Here is an 18,590-nt window from a genome sequence, read left to right as displayed (position 1 = left end):
CAAAAATACATATGTAGAAATTTGGCAGCATTTGCTGAGCAAGTAATTTATAGCCCACATGATCATTATAGCACCAATGAGCAGCACACAAAATTAATTACCAGGAATGGGACTAGCCTCATCTGTAGGATTTAGCAGAATTTTTAATATAAGGCACCTATATTTAGTTTCTAGGCTGCGTATGTTGTAATTATCCTTAATCTAAAATAAAGGCAATAAGAAACTTTTCACTAGAGAAATAGTGGTAAATGTCCAGCCATTTTACCTCATTTTTTATAATCTGAACTCCATGATTATTTTCCTCTTGGAAATTCATTGTCCAGATGCCCATGAAGCTCCCCTTAAAGGTGGTTAAGCAATGTAATAGTATGCGGTGTTTATATGAAGCATAGTACTTTATAGTTAGTGAAGTGATTTCATACTCATTCTCTTATTTGGTATTTACCTAATGTAAGTAGGACAGATGATTATCATCCCCCATTTTGAGGGTGACAAAATGGAAGACAGAGCCTAATGACAGAGGCTTTTGCTGTTTATACTGCACTTTCTTTTTTTTTTTTTTTTTTGAGATGGAGTCTCGCTGTGTCTCCCAGGCTGGAGTGCAGTGGCGTGATCTGGGCTCACTGCAAGCTCCGCCTCCCGGGTTCATGCCATTCTCCCGCCTCAGCCTCCCAAGTAGCTGGGACTACAGGCGCCCGCCACCACGCCTGCACTTTCTTACTGTATATGAAAAAGAGTCTATAGCTGTGTCCATCTTAGGGGACTAATTTTTCCTCCTTCCTTCCCTTTTCCTAAACTTGCTTCTCCCTTGAAAGGCACAGAACTTTCCCAGAGTTCTCATCGACTCTCATATTATAGACTACTTATCAGGCTAATCATAAAGGGAGCAAACATACAGTCAAATTGAATTACCTTTAAAGTGTTTGTCAAAATAGGTGAACACAGTCACTTTTTGGAACAAAGCGTAGTACAAGTAGATAGATACAATTGAGCACTACTAGTGTTTTTGGGAAATCGTCTTTAATGAATCCTAAATTCACTAAGGTTAGATAAGTAGTTGAAGAATTTTTTTCCAAATAGGTATGTGGTTAGAATTGTATTAGGTGTTCTGTGGTGTTCCTTAGCTATGCAAGTACACACTTTGTGGTACGTATTGAGGCAGCTCCCAAATTTGGGTTCTCATCTTGAGCCACAGAGATCAATATTTTTAGATGAATCATTGTGTTCTTTTTTTTCTTTTTGAGACGGAGTCTCTCGCTCTGTCGCCTGGCTGGAGTGCGGTGGCGCGATCTTGGCTCACTGCAACCTCGGCCTCCCGGGTTCAAGCTATTCTCCTGTCGCAGCCTCCTGAGTAGCTGGGACTACAGGTGCCCACCACCATGCCCAGCTAATTTTTGTATTTACTAGAAAATGGAGTTTCACCATATTGGACAGATAGTCTTGATCTTATGACCTCGTGATCTGCCCGCCTTGGCCTCCCAAAGTGCTGGGATTACAGGGGTGAACCACCGCGCCTGGCCCGTGGTGTTGTTAAATAATCAGTTGCTTTAAATTTCCTAGCTATGATTTATAATCCTTGCTTACCCCTAGTGAGGTGGAACAAAGGAATTCTGATTTCTTGGAGGAATGGCTGAATAAGATAACTTTATCACCATGTTCACAATGTAGCGACAGCTATAATTTTGAAACACTGCATAGAATTTAGCCAGGTGATTCCTCATATAAGTGGGTAGCTATGAAAACATCTCCAATAAAGGGGGCTGGGCTAAGGCTCTTCTTCTGAATTATAGTGAAAGAATAGAGTGACTTCCCATCACCAGGCCCCCAGAAAGTGAACTTGATCCTTTCTATCTCCACTCTTGTTTGGTAACTAGATGGCCTAGTCCACTCCTCTGATGCAACTGCAGTTTAACAAGCTTGAAAACCTTAAGCTTTCTTGTTTAAGCTTTCTACTTTGAAATGTGTAAGAATCTGGTATCTTGATTTTTTTTGGAGTACTTTTTTCAGGAGAGTGATCAGGAAAACTAAAGGTAAAAAGGCCTGGTGGATTTGTGTTCCAGGCTGAGAAAAGCTGTAGGTTCTTAAGTTTTGAGTTTTCTATTGTTATCAATTCTAAAGTAGAAGGAGATGATTTAATGAAAGAGCACAGAATTGAGAATCAGAAGACATGGATTTTCATTTCAGCTGTGGCATATACTTATCCTGGTGACTTCTGCCAAGTTCCTCAGTCTACCTGAATAAAGTATCTTTATTTGTCAGATGGGAATATTTGAACCTGTGTTGCTTATCTTACGTGTTTATGGTGAAAAACACATAAAATAATGTGAAACTACTTTAAAAAGTATAAAGTATGTACAAATGTAAGAGATTAGCATAACTATCTCAGTCACTTTGCACTCTTTGAAGTGATCTTTATGTTCTCAGTTCCTGACAGCTGTATACATGAAGGTAAGAGATTTAGGATTTGGTTGGCTTGGAAGATTTGTCTCATTTCATGTCCTTTTCCTTTCTTTCTTCTCCTCTTTTAAACATTTAAATCAATGATAAAAGACACTAAGCAGAGGGAATAATTCACAGTGTGTCTGAATGAGCAGAATCCAGACAGCCAAATCAATACAGCCAAGCTCATATTGACATTCTTATAATGCCCTCTAGGTTTTTAATTGACAATTTTCTGCCTTCTCCTGTCCCCCCACCCCCCTGGTTTTCAGATGTATTAACTCACCAGCACAATCTTCTGTTTTTCAGTGGAGCTTATGATTAGATAATTGTCTACATTTGTGCTACATTTTCCAAAGTAGAACAAGTTTTTCTCCATCCCCGCTCTTGTGGCTCTTCCATTGTATTACTGCACAAAGGTTACTGCACAACTGAGCATAGGTACTTAAGGAATTTTCCCATTTGCCAGTTTAAAAGAAAAGCACCTAGAATGAGGCCAAGGATACTTGGGGTCTTAAAATAGTTCTTGTCCATGCATGGTGGCTCACGTCTGTAATTCCAGCAGTTTGGCAGGCCAACGTGAGAGGATCACTTGAGGCCAGGAGTTTGAGACCAGCCTGGGCAAGATAGCAAGACCCTGTCTTTACAGAAAATTTTAAAAATTAGCCAGGTATGGTGGCAAGCACCTGTAGTCCCTGCTACTCAGGAGGCTGAGCAGGGGAGGATCGCTTGAACCCAGGAGGTTGAGGCTTCAGTGAACCATGATCATGCCACTGCACTCCAGCCTGGGCAACAGAGCAAGACACTGTTAAAAAAAATTTTTTTTTAAGTTCTTGAGGAACCTGTGTTTTTCATTCAGTAAATGTGGATTGAATCCCCACTGTGTGCAAGGCACGTTTGCATTGAGGATGTGTCAGAAACAAAATGATTATGTAAGACAAACTGGGGAAAAAATAGGAACATGAAAATTTTAAGCTTAAAAAATAATATGCCCCTTAAAAAAGAATATGTTACACAAGTCTGAAGCAAGTGAATATGCTAATTAGAGAAATAGATTTGATTGTGTGCCAGGAATGGTTTCTTGGGGAGAAAAAAAAATAGTCATCACTGATGAGTGAATGTGTAGACAGTATTGAATTTCTTTACAGTTGTACTGTAAAGGCAAGCTTCTTATCAGTGCTGTTGCAGAAGAGCCTTAAACATTGGTTTCAATCCATGAAATAGTCTGAGAAATTCCGGTTTTCCAGAACATGTTTCCTTCATGTTCACTTCAGGATATTGGATATAGAGGGAAGTGGGTGGAGCTCTCTTTAGAGCTCCAAACAGAATCTTTTGCTTGGACGATGGGGCCAGGTTGAGTGGGGAGCTGCCTGGACTCCAGGTTCCCTCTACCCTCTAACATAAACAAGATTCCTTTCACAAGACAAAACAGGCACATACTCCTAGCTTGTGGAATTCTGAGGTATCCAAGGAGATGGTGGTGGTTGTGGGGCTTTTTTGTTTTTTTTTGAGATAGGGTCTCACTCTGTTGCCCAGGCTGAAGTGCAGTGGTGCGATCATGGCTCATTGCAGTCTCCCAGCTCCTCGGGTCAAGTGATCCTCTTGCCCCAGCCTCCTGAGTAGCAGGAGCTACAGATGTGTGCCACCACACAGACTAATTTTTGTTTTTGTTTTTGTTTTTGTTTTTTCTTTTTTGTAGAGTCAAGGTCTTGCTATGTTTCCCGGGCTGATCTTGAACTCCTGGGCTCAAGCGATCCTCCTGCTTCGACCTCCAAAGTGCTGAGATTACAGGCATGAGCCACCATTCCCAGCCCAAGGAGACATATTCTAAGAATTTAAGGCTGGGCGCGGTGGCTCATGCCTGTACTCCCAGCACTTTGGGAGGCCGAGGCGGACGGATCATGAGGTCAGGAGACCGAGACCATCCTGGCTAACACAGTAAAACCCTGTCTCTACTAAAAATACAAAAAAATTAGCCAGGCGTGGTGGTGGGCGCCTGTGGTCCCATCTCCTCTGGAGGCTGAGGCAGGAGAATGGTGTGGACCCAGGAGGCGGAGCTTGCAGTGAGCCAAGATCGTGCTACTGCATTCCAGCCTGGGGAATGGAGGGAGACTCCATCTCAAAATAAGTAAAAAATAAAAAAAAATAAGTAAAAATTAAAAAAATTTTTAATATGTTTTTGGATTAGTGTGGAGAGAAAACCTAGTATAGCTGTTGATCATTGACACTCCCAGGGATTTAAATTTGGCTCATTCCCATTTTCAGCTTGAGTTCTTTGCTTTTTTGGAACTAGTACATTTGTTCCAAATTTAATAGTTTAAAGGGCTTTAAAAATTATTTCGTGTTTATAAAAGAGATAGGAGAGCATCTTTCTCTATTTTAATATGTATTTCCATGCATCTGAAACTAGGCTTTTTAAAGAAATAGGTTAAAAACAAAGTAAGTAGTCTAAATTATAGAGAAAAAGAAGCTAGTTGGTCTTTAGTCTTGGTACCATATCTGGGACTCTTCAGACCAGTAGTTGGTGTCTTGTCCAGCTTCGAGCAGTCATGATGATATGATGCCATCTGGCATTTGTATGAATCTTGCTATTTTTTGAGGCCTTCTAACATGTGTTTTACCATTTGTGTGTTTCAGCTGCCCTGTGGGATATTGCTGTAGATGATAGAGAAGTTTCTAAGAAGTTAAGAAATTTGCTCAAGATCACAGTTCACCAGAGAGCTAAGAACCCCCAGGTCCAATACGTTTTATTTATTTATGTGTTTACCTTGTGCTTTAGTGCCCCCAACTGTTCATAGCTGAGTATTCAAAGGTGCTGCTAACCCGCCTAGAGACATGCAAAGGGGAAGGATAAAACAGAAAAGAAAAAAGAGTGACAGAGCTTAAATAGTGCAAAAAGTGGGAATGAGCAAGTTATAATAAATTAAGACAGAATTTTAGAGCTTTTGCATTTTGACTCTATCACTTATTGTATTGTGATCTTGAGCAAGTAACTTGATACCTAACCATCAACCTTATCTATAAAATTGGAATAATATTGATAAATGTATCACTGAGCTAAATAAGGCTCAATTGAGGATGATGTATGTGGCATGTATTTTATGAACTCCAAAGCCCGTAAGTTGGCATCTTCGAAACATTCTTCAGAATTACACTGCTTATCTCTGCTGGACACACAAACACAAGATACTGCCAGAAACTGGGCAAGAGGCTATTTGTGAATCTCAGAAAGGACCTAGTAAGAAAATGATGCTTTGTTTTAGAATACAACTTAACTTAGGCTACAGGCACTCTTTCTGTCTCTAGCTCATGTCACAATTCCTTTTTGGGATCGAGGCCTGAAAAACCAGTTACTCATCATTCTTCCTACAAGGATTTATTTACTCGTTAGGCTGGAGGGTCAGAGAGACTAACAGATTCTTCTATGCAGCAGAGCGGGTCTGGCCCAGGTTAGTTCTAATTGAGGATGAACAGGTGAGGGAGGCAGGGGAGCTAAATAACAGTTGTGTGATCTAGGACCAGCTTCTCAACCTCTGGTGTCAGTTTCCCCATCAGTAAATCAGGGATAAACAAAACACTTAACAATGCTTTAAAACAAGATCAGAATATTATCTGAAACTTTTTCTTTTTCTTTTTTTTTTTTGTTTTTTTGAGACAGGGTCTTGCTCTGCTGCTCAGGCTGGAGTGCGGCGGTGGCGCAATCATAGCTCTCTGCAGGCTTGACCTCCCAGGCTCAAGCAATCCTCCTACCTCAGCCTCCTGAGTAGCTGGGACTATAGGTGTGAGCCACCATACCTGGCTAATTTTTTATTTTTTATTTTCTGTTGAGATGGGGGTCTCACTATGTTGCCCAGGCTGATCTCAAACTCCTGGGTTCAAGTGATCCTCCCGCCTTGGCCTCCCAGAGTGCTGGGATTAGAGGCATGAGCTACCACATGTGGCTGAACCTTTTTCCTTAAAGGTCCAGATATTTTAAGCTCTGCAGCTGTATGATTTTTGTTGTAACTCTTCAACTCTACTGTTTAGCATGAGAGCAGCCATAGACAATATAAACTAATTAGGGGCTGGGCATGGTGGCTCACGCCTGTAATCCCAGCATTTTGGGAGGCCGAGGTGGGCAGATCACTTAAGGTCAGGAATTGAAGACCAGCCTGGTCAACATGGTGAAACCTGTCTCTTCAGAAATACAAAAATTAACTGGGTGTGATGGCAGGTGCCTTTAATTCCAGCTGCTTAGGAGGCTGAGGTGGGAGAATCGCTTGAACCCAGGAGGTGGAGGTTGCAGTGAGCCAAGATCGTGCTGTTATACTCCAGCCTGTATGACAGACCGAGGCTTCATCTAAAAATAAATAGATACATAAATAATTAGGGTTGATGCCTTCCAGTGAAACTGTTTCTAAAAACAGGCTGTAGGCCAGATGTGGCCTGTGAGCTATAGTTTTTAGACCCTTCCTTGCTTTAGAATACTTCACTAAATACTTGATCTTTTTCCTCCATCATACAAAATACTGCTTGTGTTTTATTGGTGTCATATATGCAGAGATGGTTTAAGTTTGAGCATTCAAAGGATGAGGAAGAATGTGTGTGAAGTAAGATGTTATGTATCATTTTCTGTTCCACAGAAATAAGTTTTCAAATGTTCTGTTCATGCCTTCCCATCACTTTCATTGTTTATACCAGTTGCTGTGCCTTCATTTTTTTTCTAGTTATAGTACAACTATATTATGATCTGGCTCCTGTTTCAAAGATTATATTATACTAGATACCAAATAGAAAAATAGTTTTGTTTTTGAAGGAAAAGTGGCTCTTCTGCCAGTTCGAAAATGTGTCCTTGTGAACAGATCTTTAGGGAGACAAGTGTGCAGCCACTTCCAAGCCTAAGTCTTTTAGGAAGCATGGTTTTCCAGTAGGCACTTTGAAAAGCGGCTTCTTCTTAAGACAGATGTACCCTCAAACGTCAAACTTGGCATTAATCAGAGTTGGGGAAGTAGAGCTATGTTATTCATTCTTGTATTATAGTAGTGAAGACTATTCAGTAGCCTGCCAGTAAATATGACCAGCTGGTACCCAGCTATGTGTGTAAGTAATAAGGTTTCAGGCACTAAGCGTAGTCCTTTCTTGCATGACTATATAAAAACTTTAGATGAGTTTAAACAGAAACTATTGAACCTTCTGTTCTCTCTAGTCACTTTGCCTTCCCTTGTATTCATTCATTTATTGCATCTTCAAGTAGTGAAGTGTAGGACTTCCCTACCAAACCACCAGACCCCTTTGGAATGTGTTCAGTATGCATCATTGCTGGAGTGGCTTAGTAGAGTGACTGACCCAGGGCCACCAGCTAGTAGGCAGCAAGCGGCCAGTACACAAACATAGGTCTTTTAATTTTCAGACCAGTTCTTCTTGTGAAATTTTCAATTTTAGATTGGTTTTTATTTTGGAGAGTATAAGCTTTCTTAAGGCTAGAAATGCTTTTTAGCTATTGTGATTGATAATGGCATAAGTCCTAAGGTCCATCTGTGTAAACGTAAAAACCAAATTTTCTGTTAGTAAATAAATCCTACCCCCGTGTCCCTCATCCATCCATTTATTTTTATTAATATTCTTCCTTTCTCTGTATCTCTCATCATCATTTAAAATACAACATCTTACAAACCTTAGCTCATTTAAATGAAGAAACCTAGAACTAACCTCAACAAATACCTGAGCAGTACTGGAACATAAAATGCTTGTGATAGTGCTGCCACTAGAGCAAAATACAATAAAACTAACATCATAATAAAGAGAGTCACACAAATTTGTTGGTTTCCCAGTGCAAATAGAAGTTATGTTTGTGCTATAGTGTAGTCTATTAAATGTGCAACAGCATTATGTCTAAAAAATGTACATATCTTAATTTTAAAATATCTTGGTAAAAATGCTAATTACCATCTGAACTTTCAGCAAGTCATAAGCTTTTGCTGCTTGAGGGTCTTGACTTGATGATGATGGCTGCTGACTGATTAGGGTGGTAGTTGCCGAAGATTGGGGTGGCTTTGGCAATTTCTGTGTGTGTGTTTTTCTGTTTTGTTTTTGAGATGAGTTTTACTCCTGTTGCCCAGGCTGGAGTGCAGTGGCGTGATCTCAGCTCACTGCAACCTCTGCCTCCTGGGCTCAAGCAGTTCTCCTGCCTCAGCTTCCTGAGTAGCTGGGATTGCAGCCCCCTGCAACCCCCCCTCCCTGGTCCCCCACACCCAGCTAATTTTTGTATTTTTAGTAGAGACGGGTTTCACCATGTTGGCCAGGCTGGTCTTGAACTCCTGACCTCAAGTAATCCACCCACCTCGGTCTCCCAAAGTGCTGGGATTACAGTCTCCCAAAGTGCTGGGATTACAGGCGTGAGCCACCGCATCTGGCCTGTTTTTTTTTTTTTTTTTCTTTTGGGGGAGAGTCTCACTCTGTCACCCAGGCTGGAGTACAGTGTCATGATCTCGGCTGATTGCAACCTCTGCCTCCCAGGTTCAAGCCATCCTCCTACCTCACCCTCCCAAGTAGCTGGGACTGCAGACACATGCCACCACACCCAGCTAATTTTTGTCTATATTTTTTTGTATAGACAGGGTCTGCTGTGTTGCCCAGACTGATCTTGAGGTCTCAAACTCCTAGGCTCAAGTGATCCTCTCGCCCTGGACTCCCCAAGTGCTGAGATTACTGGCGTGAGCCACTGGGCCTGGCTGGCAATTTCTTAAAATAAGGCAGCAGTGGAGTTTGTTGCTTCACTTGACTCTTCCTTTCCTGAAAGATTTCTCTGTAGCATGCTTTTCTGTTTGATAGCGTTTTACCCAGAGTAGAGCTTCTTTCAGAATTGGAGTTTGTCCTCTCAAGTCCTGCCACTATTTTATGAACTAAGTTTACATAATATTCTAATGTTCATAGCATTTTCACTGGAGGTAGGTTCCATTTCAAGAAATCACATTCTTTGCCTTCTATAAGAAGCAACTCTTCATCTGTTAAAGTTTTACATGAAATTGCAGCAATCCAGTCACATCTCAGGCTCCACTTCTAATTACAGTTCTCTTGCTGTTTCTACCACATCTACAGTTACTTCTTTCACTGAAGCCTCGAACCCCTCAAAATCATTCAGGAGGATTGGAATCAACTTTAGACTCCTGTTAATGTTTATATTTTGACCTCCTCCCACGAATTTTGAAATTTTTTTTTTTTTTTTTTTTTTTTTGAGACAGAGTCTTACTCTGTTGCCCAGGCTGGAGTACAGTAGCACGATCTTGGTTCATTGCATCCCTGACCTCCCAGGCTCAAGTGATCCTCCTACCTCAGCCTCCCGAGTAGCTGGGACTATAAGCATGTGCCGCCACACCCAGCTAATTTTTGTATTTTTTGTAGAGACAGGGTTTTGCCATGTTGCCCAGGCTGGTTTTGAACTCCTGAGCTAAAGCAGTACTCCCACCTTGGCCTCCCAAAGTTCTGGGATTACAGGTGTGAGGCACTGTGCCTGGCCATGAATATTCTTTTTTTTTTTTTGAGACGAAGTCTTGCTCTGTCACCCAGGCTGGAGTGCAGTGGCATGATCTCGGCTCACTGCAACCTCCACCTCCTGGGTTCAAGCGATTCTCCTGCCTCAGCCTTCCTAGTAGCTGGGATTACAGGCCACACCACCATGCCCAGCTAAGTTTTGTATTTTTTTAGTAGACAGGGTTTCACCATGTTGACCCAGCTGGTCTCGAACTCATGACCTTGTGATCTGCCCGCCCCGGCCTCCCAAAGTGCTGGGATTACAGGCATGAGCCACTGTGCCCGGCCTGCCATGAATATTCTTAATGGCATTTAAAATGGTGAATCCTGTCTAGAAGGTTTTCAGTTTACTCAGATCTGTCTGAGGAATCCCAGTCTATGGCAGTTGTATCCTTCTGAAGTGTTTTTATTTTTGAGACAGTCTCACTCTGTCACCTAGGCTGGAGTGCAGTGGCGTGATCTCGGCTCACTGCAACCTCATGCTTTGGCCTCTAGAATAGCTGGGACTACAGGCGTGCACCACCAAGCCCGGCTAATTTTTGTGTTTTTAGTAGAGATGGGGTTTCATCATGTTGGCCAGGATGGTCTCAAACTACTCACCTCGGGTGATCCTTCTACCTTGGCCTCCCAAAGTGCTGGGATTATAGGCATGAGCCACTGCACCCAGCCATGTATTTCTTCAATAATAAGACTTGAATGTTGAAATTACTCTTTGATCCGTGGGCTGCAGAATGGATATTGTGTTAGTAGGTATTAAAATACTAATCTCGGCCGGGCGTGATGGCTCACGCCTGTAATCCCAGCACTTTGGGAGGCCGAGACGGGAGGATTACTTGAAGCAGGAGTTTGAGACCAGTGTGGCCAACATGGCGAAACCCCATCTTTACTAAAATTAGAAAAATTAGCTGGGTGTGGTGGCGCATGCCTGCCATCCCAGCTACTTGGGAGGCTGAGGCATGAGAATCGCTTGAACCCAGAAGGCGGAGTTTGCAGTTACCTGAGATGGCACCACTGCACTCCAGCCTGGGCGACAGAGCGAGACTGTCACAAAACAAAACTCTGATGGAGTTATACAAGGAGATTAATGTTATTTGTTTTTTGAGATGGAGTCTCACTCTGCTACCCAGGCTGGAGTTCAGTGGTACCATCTTGGCTCACTGCAACCTCTGCCTCCTGAGTTTAAGCTATTCTATCTCAGCCTCCTGAGTAGCTGGGGTTACAGGTACCCACCATCATGCCCAGCTAATTTTTGTATTTTTAGTAGAGACTGGTTTCACCATGTTGGCCAGGCTGGTCTAGAACTCCTGACCTCAGGTTATCCGCCCACCTCGGCCTCCCAAAGTGCTGGGATTACAGACGTGAGCCACTGTGCCCAGCCTCCATCAGAGTTTTTGGATGACCAGGTAGGTATATTGTTAGTGAGCAGTAATATTTTGAAAGGAATCTTTTTTTTCTGAGCAGTAGGTCTCAACAGTGAACTTAAAATAGTGAACCATGCTGTAAACATGTGCTATCATCCAAGCTTTGTTCCATTTATAGAGCAGAGGCAGAGTAGATTTAGTATAATTCTTAAGGGCCCTAGAATTTTTGGAATGGTAAATGAGCATCGGCTTCAACAGGCATTGACTTCTCCTCTAGCTATGAAAGTCCTTGATGGCATCTTCTTCCAGTAAAAGTCCATTTTGTCTACACTGAAATTCTATTGTTTAATGTAGCCAGTTGCATCAGTTACCCTAGGCAGATCTTCGGGATAACTTGCTGCAGCTTCTTCGTTAGCACTTGCTGTTTCACCTTATACTTTTATGTTACGGAAATGGCTTCTTTGCTTAAACCTCATGAACCAACTTTTCTTTTGCAGCTTCCTCACCTCTCTCAGCCTTCATAGAATTGAGGAGAGTTAGGGCATTGCTCCGCATTAGGCTTTGGCTTACAGGAATATTGTGGTTCGTTTGATCTTCTGTCTAGACCACTGACACTTTCTTCATATCAGCAGTAAAGCTGTTTGCTTTCTTATTTGTGTGTTCACTGGAGGAGCACTTTTAATTTCCTTCAAGAACTTTTTCTTTGCATTCACAGCTTGGGTAAGTGTTGGGTGCAAGAGGCCTAGCTCTTGGTCCATCTCAGCTCTTTTTTGTTGTTGTTGTTTTGAAACGGAGTCTTGCTCTATTGCCCAGGCTGGAGTGCAGTGGTGCAATCTCAGCTCACTGCAACCTTCGCCTCCTAGGTTCAAGAGATTCTCCTGCTTCAGCTTCCCGAGTAGCTGGGATTACAGGTGCCCACCACCACGCCTGGCTACTATTTGTATTTTTGGTAGAGATGGGGTTTCACCATGTTGGTCAGGGTGGTCTCGAACTCCTGACCTCAGGTGATCCACCCTCCTCGGCCCCCCAAAGTGCTGGGATTACAGGCATGAGCCACTGTGCCTGGCCCCATATCAGGTTTTGATGTGCTTTCCTTACTAAGCTTAATCATTTCTAACTTTTGATTGATTGATTTAGAGACAGAATTTTGCTCTGTCACCCAGGCTGGAGTGTGGTGGCACGATCATAGCTCGCTGCTGCCCAACGGATCCTCCCACCTCAGCCTTCTGAGTAGCTAGGACCACAGGTATGTGCCACCAGGACTGACTAATTTTTCTTTTTCTTTTCTTTTTTTTTTTTGTAGAGATGGTGGGTGTCTCTCTGTGTTGCCAAGCTGGTTTCGAACTCCTGGACTCATGCAGTCAGCCCATCTTGGTGCCCCAAAGTTCTGGGATTACAGGCGTGAGCCACCGCATCTGGCCTTTAGTTTTTAAGTGAGAGATGTGAGACTCTTCTTTTACTTGAATGCTTAGAGGCCGTTGTAGGGTTATTAAGTGGCCTAATTTCAATTGCTGTGTCTCAGGTAATAGGGAGGCCCGAGGAGAGGGAGAGAGACAGGGGAAAGGCCAGTTGGTAGAGCAGTAGTACCTGTGAAGCACAGTAAAGTGAAATGCAATAAAATGAGGTATAGTTGTAAAAATGATGTCATCTCGTGACAGAGGGAAGATATGATCAAAATGCAGGTCACAAAAGTGAGTGAAGAAGGTATATGCCTTGGTCATAGAGAGATACTTGTTGACATGTTAAGTTGGAGATGCACAGGAATGGTTGGGAACTCAACCCAAAAAGCCTAAGGGCTGCAAGTTGGATTGGGGAACATTAAAGGGGAATGACAATACCAACATTATATTTGTTTCTCAGTCAGTACTGGGCTAAGATATATTTGTTTGCATTTGACAGTGAGAGCATTATTTTTAGGTAAAATGTGTCTTCCCAGGGTGGTTCAACTAGTGCATTGGGTCTTCAGATAATGTTATTTGATTATAGTATTGATGAAGAAAAAAGAAATCAGTTCCTGGCCAGAGTCACTCTCTGTGTGGAGTTTGAGCATTGTCCCCACGTCTGTTTGGTTTTTTCCCCCAGTACTCTGCTTTCTTCCCACATCCTGAATATGTGCATGTTAGGTTAATTGGCACATCTAAATAGTCTCAGCCTGAGTGAGTGTGTGCCCTGTGATTGAATTGTCCAGGGTTGGTTCCTACCTTGTGCCCTGAACTGTTGTGATAGGCTTCAATCATCTGCAACCCTCAACTGGAATAATTAGAAAAATAATCATCTTACTTTTTTTTTTTTTTTTTGAGACAGAGTCTCGCTCTGTCTCCCAGGCTGGAGTGCAGTGGCATGATCTTGGTTCACTGCAACCTCCGCCTCCTGGGTTCAAGTGATTCTCATGCCTTAGCCTCCCGAGTAGCTGGGATTACAGGCACCTGCCACCATGCCTGGCTAATTTTTATATTTTTAGTAGAGATGGGGTTTCACCATGTTGGCCAGGCTGGTCTTGAACTCCTGATCTCAGGTGATCCTCCTGCCTCGGCCTCCCAAAGTACTGGGATTACAGGTGTGAGCCACTGCACCTGGCCTTTCTTTTTCCTTTTTTTGGGGGGTTGGGGGAGACGGAGTCTTGCTCTGACGCCAGGCTCTAGTGCAGTGGTGGCACAACCTCGGCTCACTGCAACCTCCACCTCCCAGATTCAAGCGATTCCCCTGCCTCAGCCTCCTGAGTAGCTGGGACTATAGGCGCGCACCACCACACCTGGCTAATTTTTTATATTTTTAGTGGAGACGGGGTTTCACCATGTTGGCCAGGATGGTCTCAATCTCCTGACCTCGTGATCTGCCCACCTCGACCTCCCAAAGTGCTGAGTTTACAGGCGTGAGCCACTGTGCCTGGCCCTGGCCTTTGTTTTTCTTAATCTTTATTAAATGTATGTATAGCTCATAGTTATTTCAGTGTTTAATATTAGAAGTGTCTTGATCTTTATTTAGAAGTTTTGTGATGTTTTTGTGACCAGGAATATGGCATAGGAACTAACTCTTATTTATATCAATTAGACTTTGGTAAAAAAGTTGGTTTTGTTCTGTGTTTGGCTTAAGTTGCAGTTTCCAAGAGCCTATCGAAGACATTAAGGAGGACTTACTCTGCTTTTGGAAGCAGCGTTGGTCAAGAATTGGGTTTCATTTTAGGGGAGCTTCCTGTGGTCTTTTTCCCTTGAACAGTTGTGATGTTAGGTTTTTAAATATTATCTCCCAACAACATCTGTTTGGTTTTAGTTACCTCAAAGAGCTGTATTGTGGGTTTAGGCGTACTATGAAAGAGTTTAGTATAGAGAATGAAGTGCACGCCAAGGAATAGAGAGCTGAACTAAAGTCTAAAGGTCCTGAGTTTCAGAAACCAGGTCATATTGCAATAAACCTTAGATTTCTTTTTATTTATGAGGTTGATAATTTTGATACATCCTGTTGTTCCATGCCTAGGCATATCACTAAGGGAAGATTTGGCAGGCATGGTACCTGGTTGAGAGCAAGAGCTTGAAAGATTTCCAAGACAGCTTTAAAAGAGGAACACTCTGATTTTGGAATGTTTTGAAAACTTCCGAGGTTTCATTTTTCCTTTAAGAATGACAAAGAGTAACTGGATATAAGAGTAACACCTAGATTGCCCACTCATTAGTGGTCTGATTAAATCATCTCACTTCTGCATGATTTTCCCCTTATCTTCTTGCTAATGGATGGCCAGGCAGAGATATTTATCCTCCTCCTACTTACCCATTGTCATTAATATTTCAGACTTTGCTAATCTATCCTGGTCACTTTTCTGAAGTGGTTCTGACTTTCAAAAGATTTACACTTGGGAATAGTATGCACCCACATTTCCAGCCTTTAAGTCCGCCTTGCAGCTTCCAGGACTGTCTTAGATGTTTGTGTGTGTGTGTCCTTTCTGTCCTCCCCTTTTATTTTAAATCTACTTTAGTAAGTCAGTTTCAGGTAGATTTCTGATTGCAGTCTTGCTTTAAAGTCCTGGAGCTCATTTACCATTTAGTCTAAGCTTCTGGAATAGCTTGTATAACCATTTCCTTTGGTTAGGCACTTCCAATAAGTATTTCAGGACCAAGCTTTCCAAGATGCCTTTTTTTTTTTTTTCCTGAAAGGCCATAGCCAGCATCAGTCTTGTCCCTCCTCTTAGGGGTAATTAGTTATCAGACTGTGTGCTAGATATTGGGAGGGATCCAGAGAGATGAATCATATGCAGATCCTACTCTCAAGGAGCTTGTATAGCAGGAGGGGAAATAAGACATACACATTGATGTGTACATCATACAAGGTATCAAATACAATGAATGATTGTACAAGGTAATGTGGTGAGGACAGAAAAAGAGGTGCAGATCGGGGCTCCTTAAGGCTCCCAAGGGAGGGAGCAGTTCCAGAAAGCAATAGAGAATACTTCGTGGAGAGATAGCAATTGAGTTGAGTGCTTGTAGTCCCAGCTACTTGGGAGGCTGAGGTAGGAGGATTGCTTGAGCCCAGGAGGTGGAGGCTACAGTGAGCCAAGATGATGTCACTGCACTCCAGCTTGGGTAACAGAGCGAAACCCTGGCTCCGAAAAAAAAAAAAAGAGAGAGAGAAAGAGAGAGTAGTTTAACATAGAATGAAGAGGATCCTGGAATGAGTCTCTTCTTTCTTTTATTTTTTATTATTGTAATTTTTGGGGGGCAGGGTCTCCCTCTGTTGCCCAGGCTGGAGTGCAGTGGTGTGATCATAGCTCACTGCAGCCTCAAACTCCTGGATTCAGGAGATGCTTCTGCCTCAGCCTCCTGAGTAGCTAAGACTTACAGGTATGTGCCACAATGCCTATTTAAAAAAAAATTTTTTTTTTACTCTTCTTTTTGAGATGGAGTCTTGCTCTGTCGCCCAGGCTGTTGGGCGGTAGCATTATCTTGGCTCACTGCAACCTCTACTTCCCAGGTTCAAGTGATCCTGTTGCCTCAGCCACCCAAGTAGCTGGGATTATAAGCATGTGCCACCACGCCCGGCTAATTTATTTTGTATTTTTAGTAGAAACAGGGTTTCACTATATTAGCCAGGCTGGTCTTGAACTCCTGACCTCAAGTGATCCTCCACCTTAGCCTCCCAAAGTGCTGGGATTACAGGCATGAGCCACAGCCCCTGGCTTAAAAAAAAAAAAAAAAAAAAAAAAAACCTTTTTTTAAAGACAGAGTCTCACTGTGTTACCCAGGCTAGTCTCAAACTACTGGCCTGAAGTGGTTCTCCTGTCTCAGCCTCTGGAGTTGTTGGGATTGTAGATGTAAGCCACAGCACCCAGCCTCCTCTTACTTTTAAATACTTTCTTTCCCTTATTATCCTAGAAGATGAACCCATGGGCTTGTAGATGTTGTAAATGGATGACTTCTGTAGCAAAATCAGTTTATTTGCAATTAATGCATTAAGATAAGAGGTGGTGATTAAGGTTGCTTTATTTATTTATCTATCTATCTATCTATTTATTTATTTATTTATTTTTGAGACAGAGTCTCGCTCTGTCACCCAGGCTGGAGTGCAGTGGTGTGACCTTGGCTGACTGCAACCTCCACCTCCTTGGTTTGCAACCCCCACCTCCTTGGTTCCTGAGTAGCTGGGACTGCAGGCATGTGCCACCACAGCCAGCTAATTTTTGTATTTTTAGTAGAGACAGAGTTTCACCATGTTGGCCAGACTGGTCTCGAACTCTTGACCTCAGGTGATCCACCAGCCTTGGCCTCCCAAAGTGCTGGGATTACAGGCGTGAACCACCACGCCTGGCCTGCTTTATATATATAATTTTAATTGTTGGGTGTTTTTAAAGCTCCATGCAAAGAATGGATCTGCTTTATGGAAAGCCTTTTGACTAAAAGTACTCACTTTTTCCAGGAATTTACATTAACAATTTATGTTCTTCTAAGAGACATTACTAATAATATCTGCAAAGGTGTTAGAAAACATGCTCCAAACCTTTTTCTCTTTTTTCCTTGTGAGAAGATCTTATGTCCTTCAAAGGAAGATTACCTTTGTCTTTTGAAGTCAGGAATTTATAAAAAGAGTTTGCTGGATGGAAAAACCATAAAGGCCGTAACTCTAAAACCTAATGTAAAGAAGAACAGTTAGAGCTGTCCAAAGATGGGAAAGAATGTCTTACCACTAAGCCAGTTTCCCGGAACTCGAGTAGGGGGCCCTCAAATGTAAGGCAATTGACCACTTAAGATAGAATCACCTGGGGTTGGGCAGAGGTTGAAGAAAAGCTGCGAGCATCTTATAAACAGGTGGGCCTGAGTGTCTCCTTATGTCTTTTTTTTTTCAGTCCTAAACTTCTGTGATGCAGTAAAATGTAAAGGATATTATTGACTTGTATTTTTTGCATTTACCTATTTGGGATTTCCTAATGTAGATAGGCTTCTCAATTTTAAAACTTAACCTTTAATACATTTTCAGTTCCAAAAAAATTTGATAACTTCTGTTTTGTACCTAACTTCCACTACCACAGCATGTGGCTCTGAGCCAGCCACAGATTCATGATCTGTTGACTAAACAGATGTTTGGAGGCTGATCATGCCTGCACATCCGTAGTTGGGACAGTTCAAAATTTAAAAACAGACTGCACAGATGGTTCTAGACGTGCTTTTTGAATTGTGTACCTTTGTAATGTTTTGGGGGGATATCAGAGGACAGCCAGAATTTGTTACCAGACTTTTAAATTGTACAGATCTTTGTACTCCAGCTAAACCTACTCATCCATTAGCAAGTATACAGGGATATCATCCTGGCAATTGCGCATCTTTCTCCTTTGACCTTAGCAGTTTGCATGGCAGATTGTGCCAAGATGAGGCCTGTCCAGGGACCCATGCAATAAAAGGTTAGATTCTTTTAAAGTTTTTTGATAATTGTTTTTATTTCCAGAAAGATATTTTTGTTTGCCCCATTTAAAAAGGTTAAATTGAGTCACTCTCTTCACTTTCATGAGTACCTTATAGGAAACTATTAATAATGATTAATAACTAAACTACTTTAGATTACCTTAGTTTATTGTTGTTGTTGTTCTTAGTGTATCTAAGAGAGTAGCATATAGGCCATGTGTATGTGGTGGTAAATGAAAATGCAGGGGTCTTACTTGGTTATTTAGGACTTAAGATTTTATCTAGTCATTTTCAACTGTGATCGAACACTTCCCTTTAACTCCCTTCAGAAACTCCAAGATCATATTGTATCCCAGGTACAAGAATTTCTGTTCAGCTGTTTGTAGGCCTCCACCAC

The 18,590-nt window shown here is 42.2% G+C and overlaps 1 protein-coding gene across 16 annotated transcripts in view; it reads left to right on the top strand.

Annotated features, from left to right (window-relative positions):
- Positions 1-18,590, top strand: part of LOC105494815 (nuclear transcription factor Y subunit gamma) — an 80,837-nt gene that overhangs the window by 26,478 nt on the left and 35,769 nt on the right. For 2 of the 16 annotated variants that reach the window (XM_011763681.3, XM_011763678.3), the window contains exon 2: positions 5,077-5,174. The exons of 4 other annotated variants lie outside the window; for them this stretch is intronic. Coding sequence is in view for 7 of the 12 variants with exons in the window: in XM_011763675.3 (XP_011761977.2) it covers positions 17,943-18,192 (250 nt within the window). In the remaining 5 variants the exon portion in view is untranslated. Of the gene's footprint in view, positions 1-5,076; positions 5,175-12,612; positions 12,752-17,649; positions 18,193-18,590 lie in introns of those variants that run through there. 10 more of the 16 variants (XM_071095243.1, XM_071095242.1, XM_011763675.3 and 7 more) reach the window with 10 other exon arrangements.

This window comes from Macaca nemestrina, chromosome 1, assembly GCF_043159975.1.
Source record: "Macaca nemestrina isolate mMacNem1 chromosome 1, mMacNem.hap1, whole genome shotgun sequence".
Classification (NCBI taxonomy): Eukaryota; Metazoa; Chordata; class Mammalia; order Primates; family Cercopithecidae; genus Macaca; species Macaca nemestrina.
The sequence above is the reverse complement of the archived record's forward strand: the minus strand, read 5'-3'. Positions and strand labels throughout refer to the sequence as shown.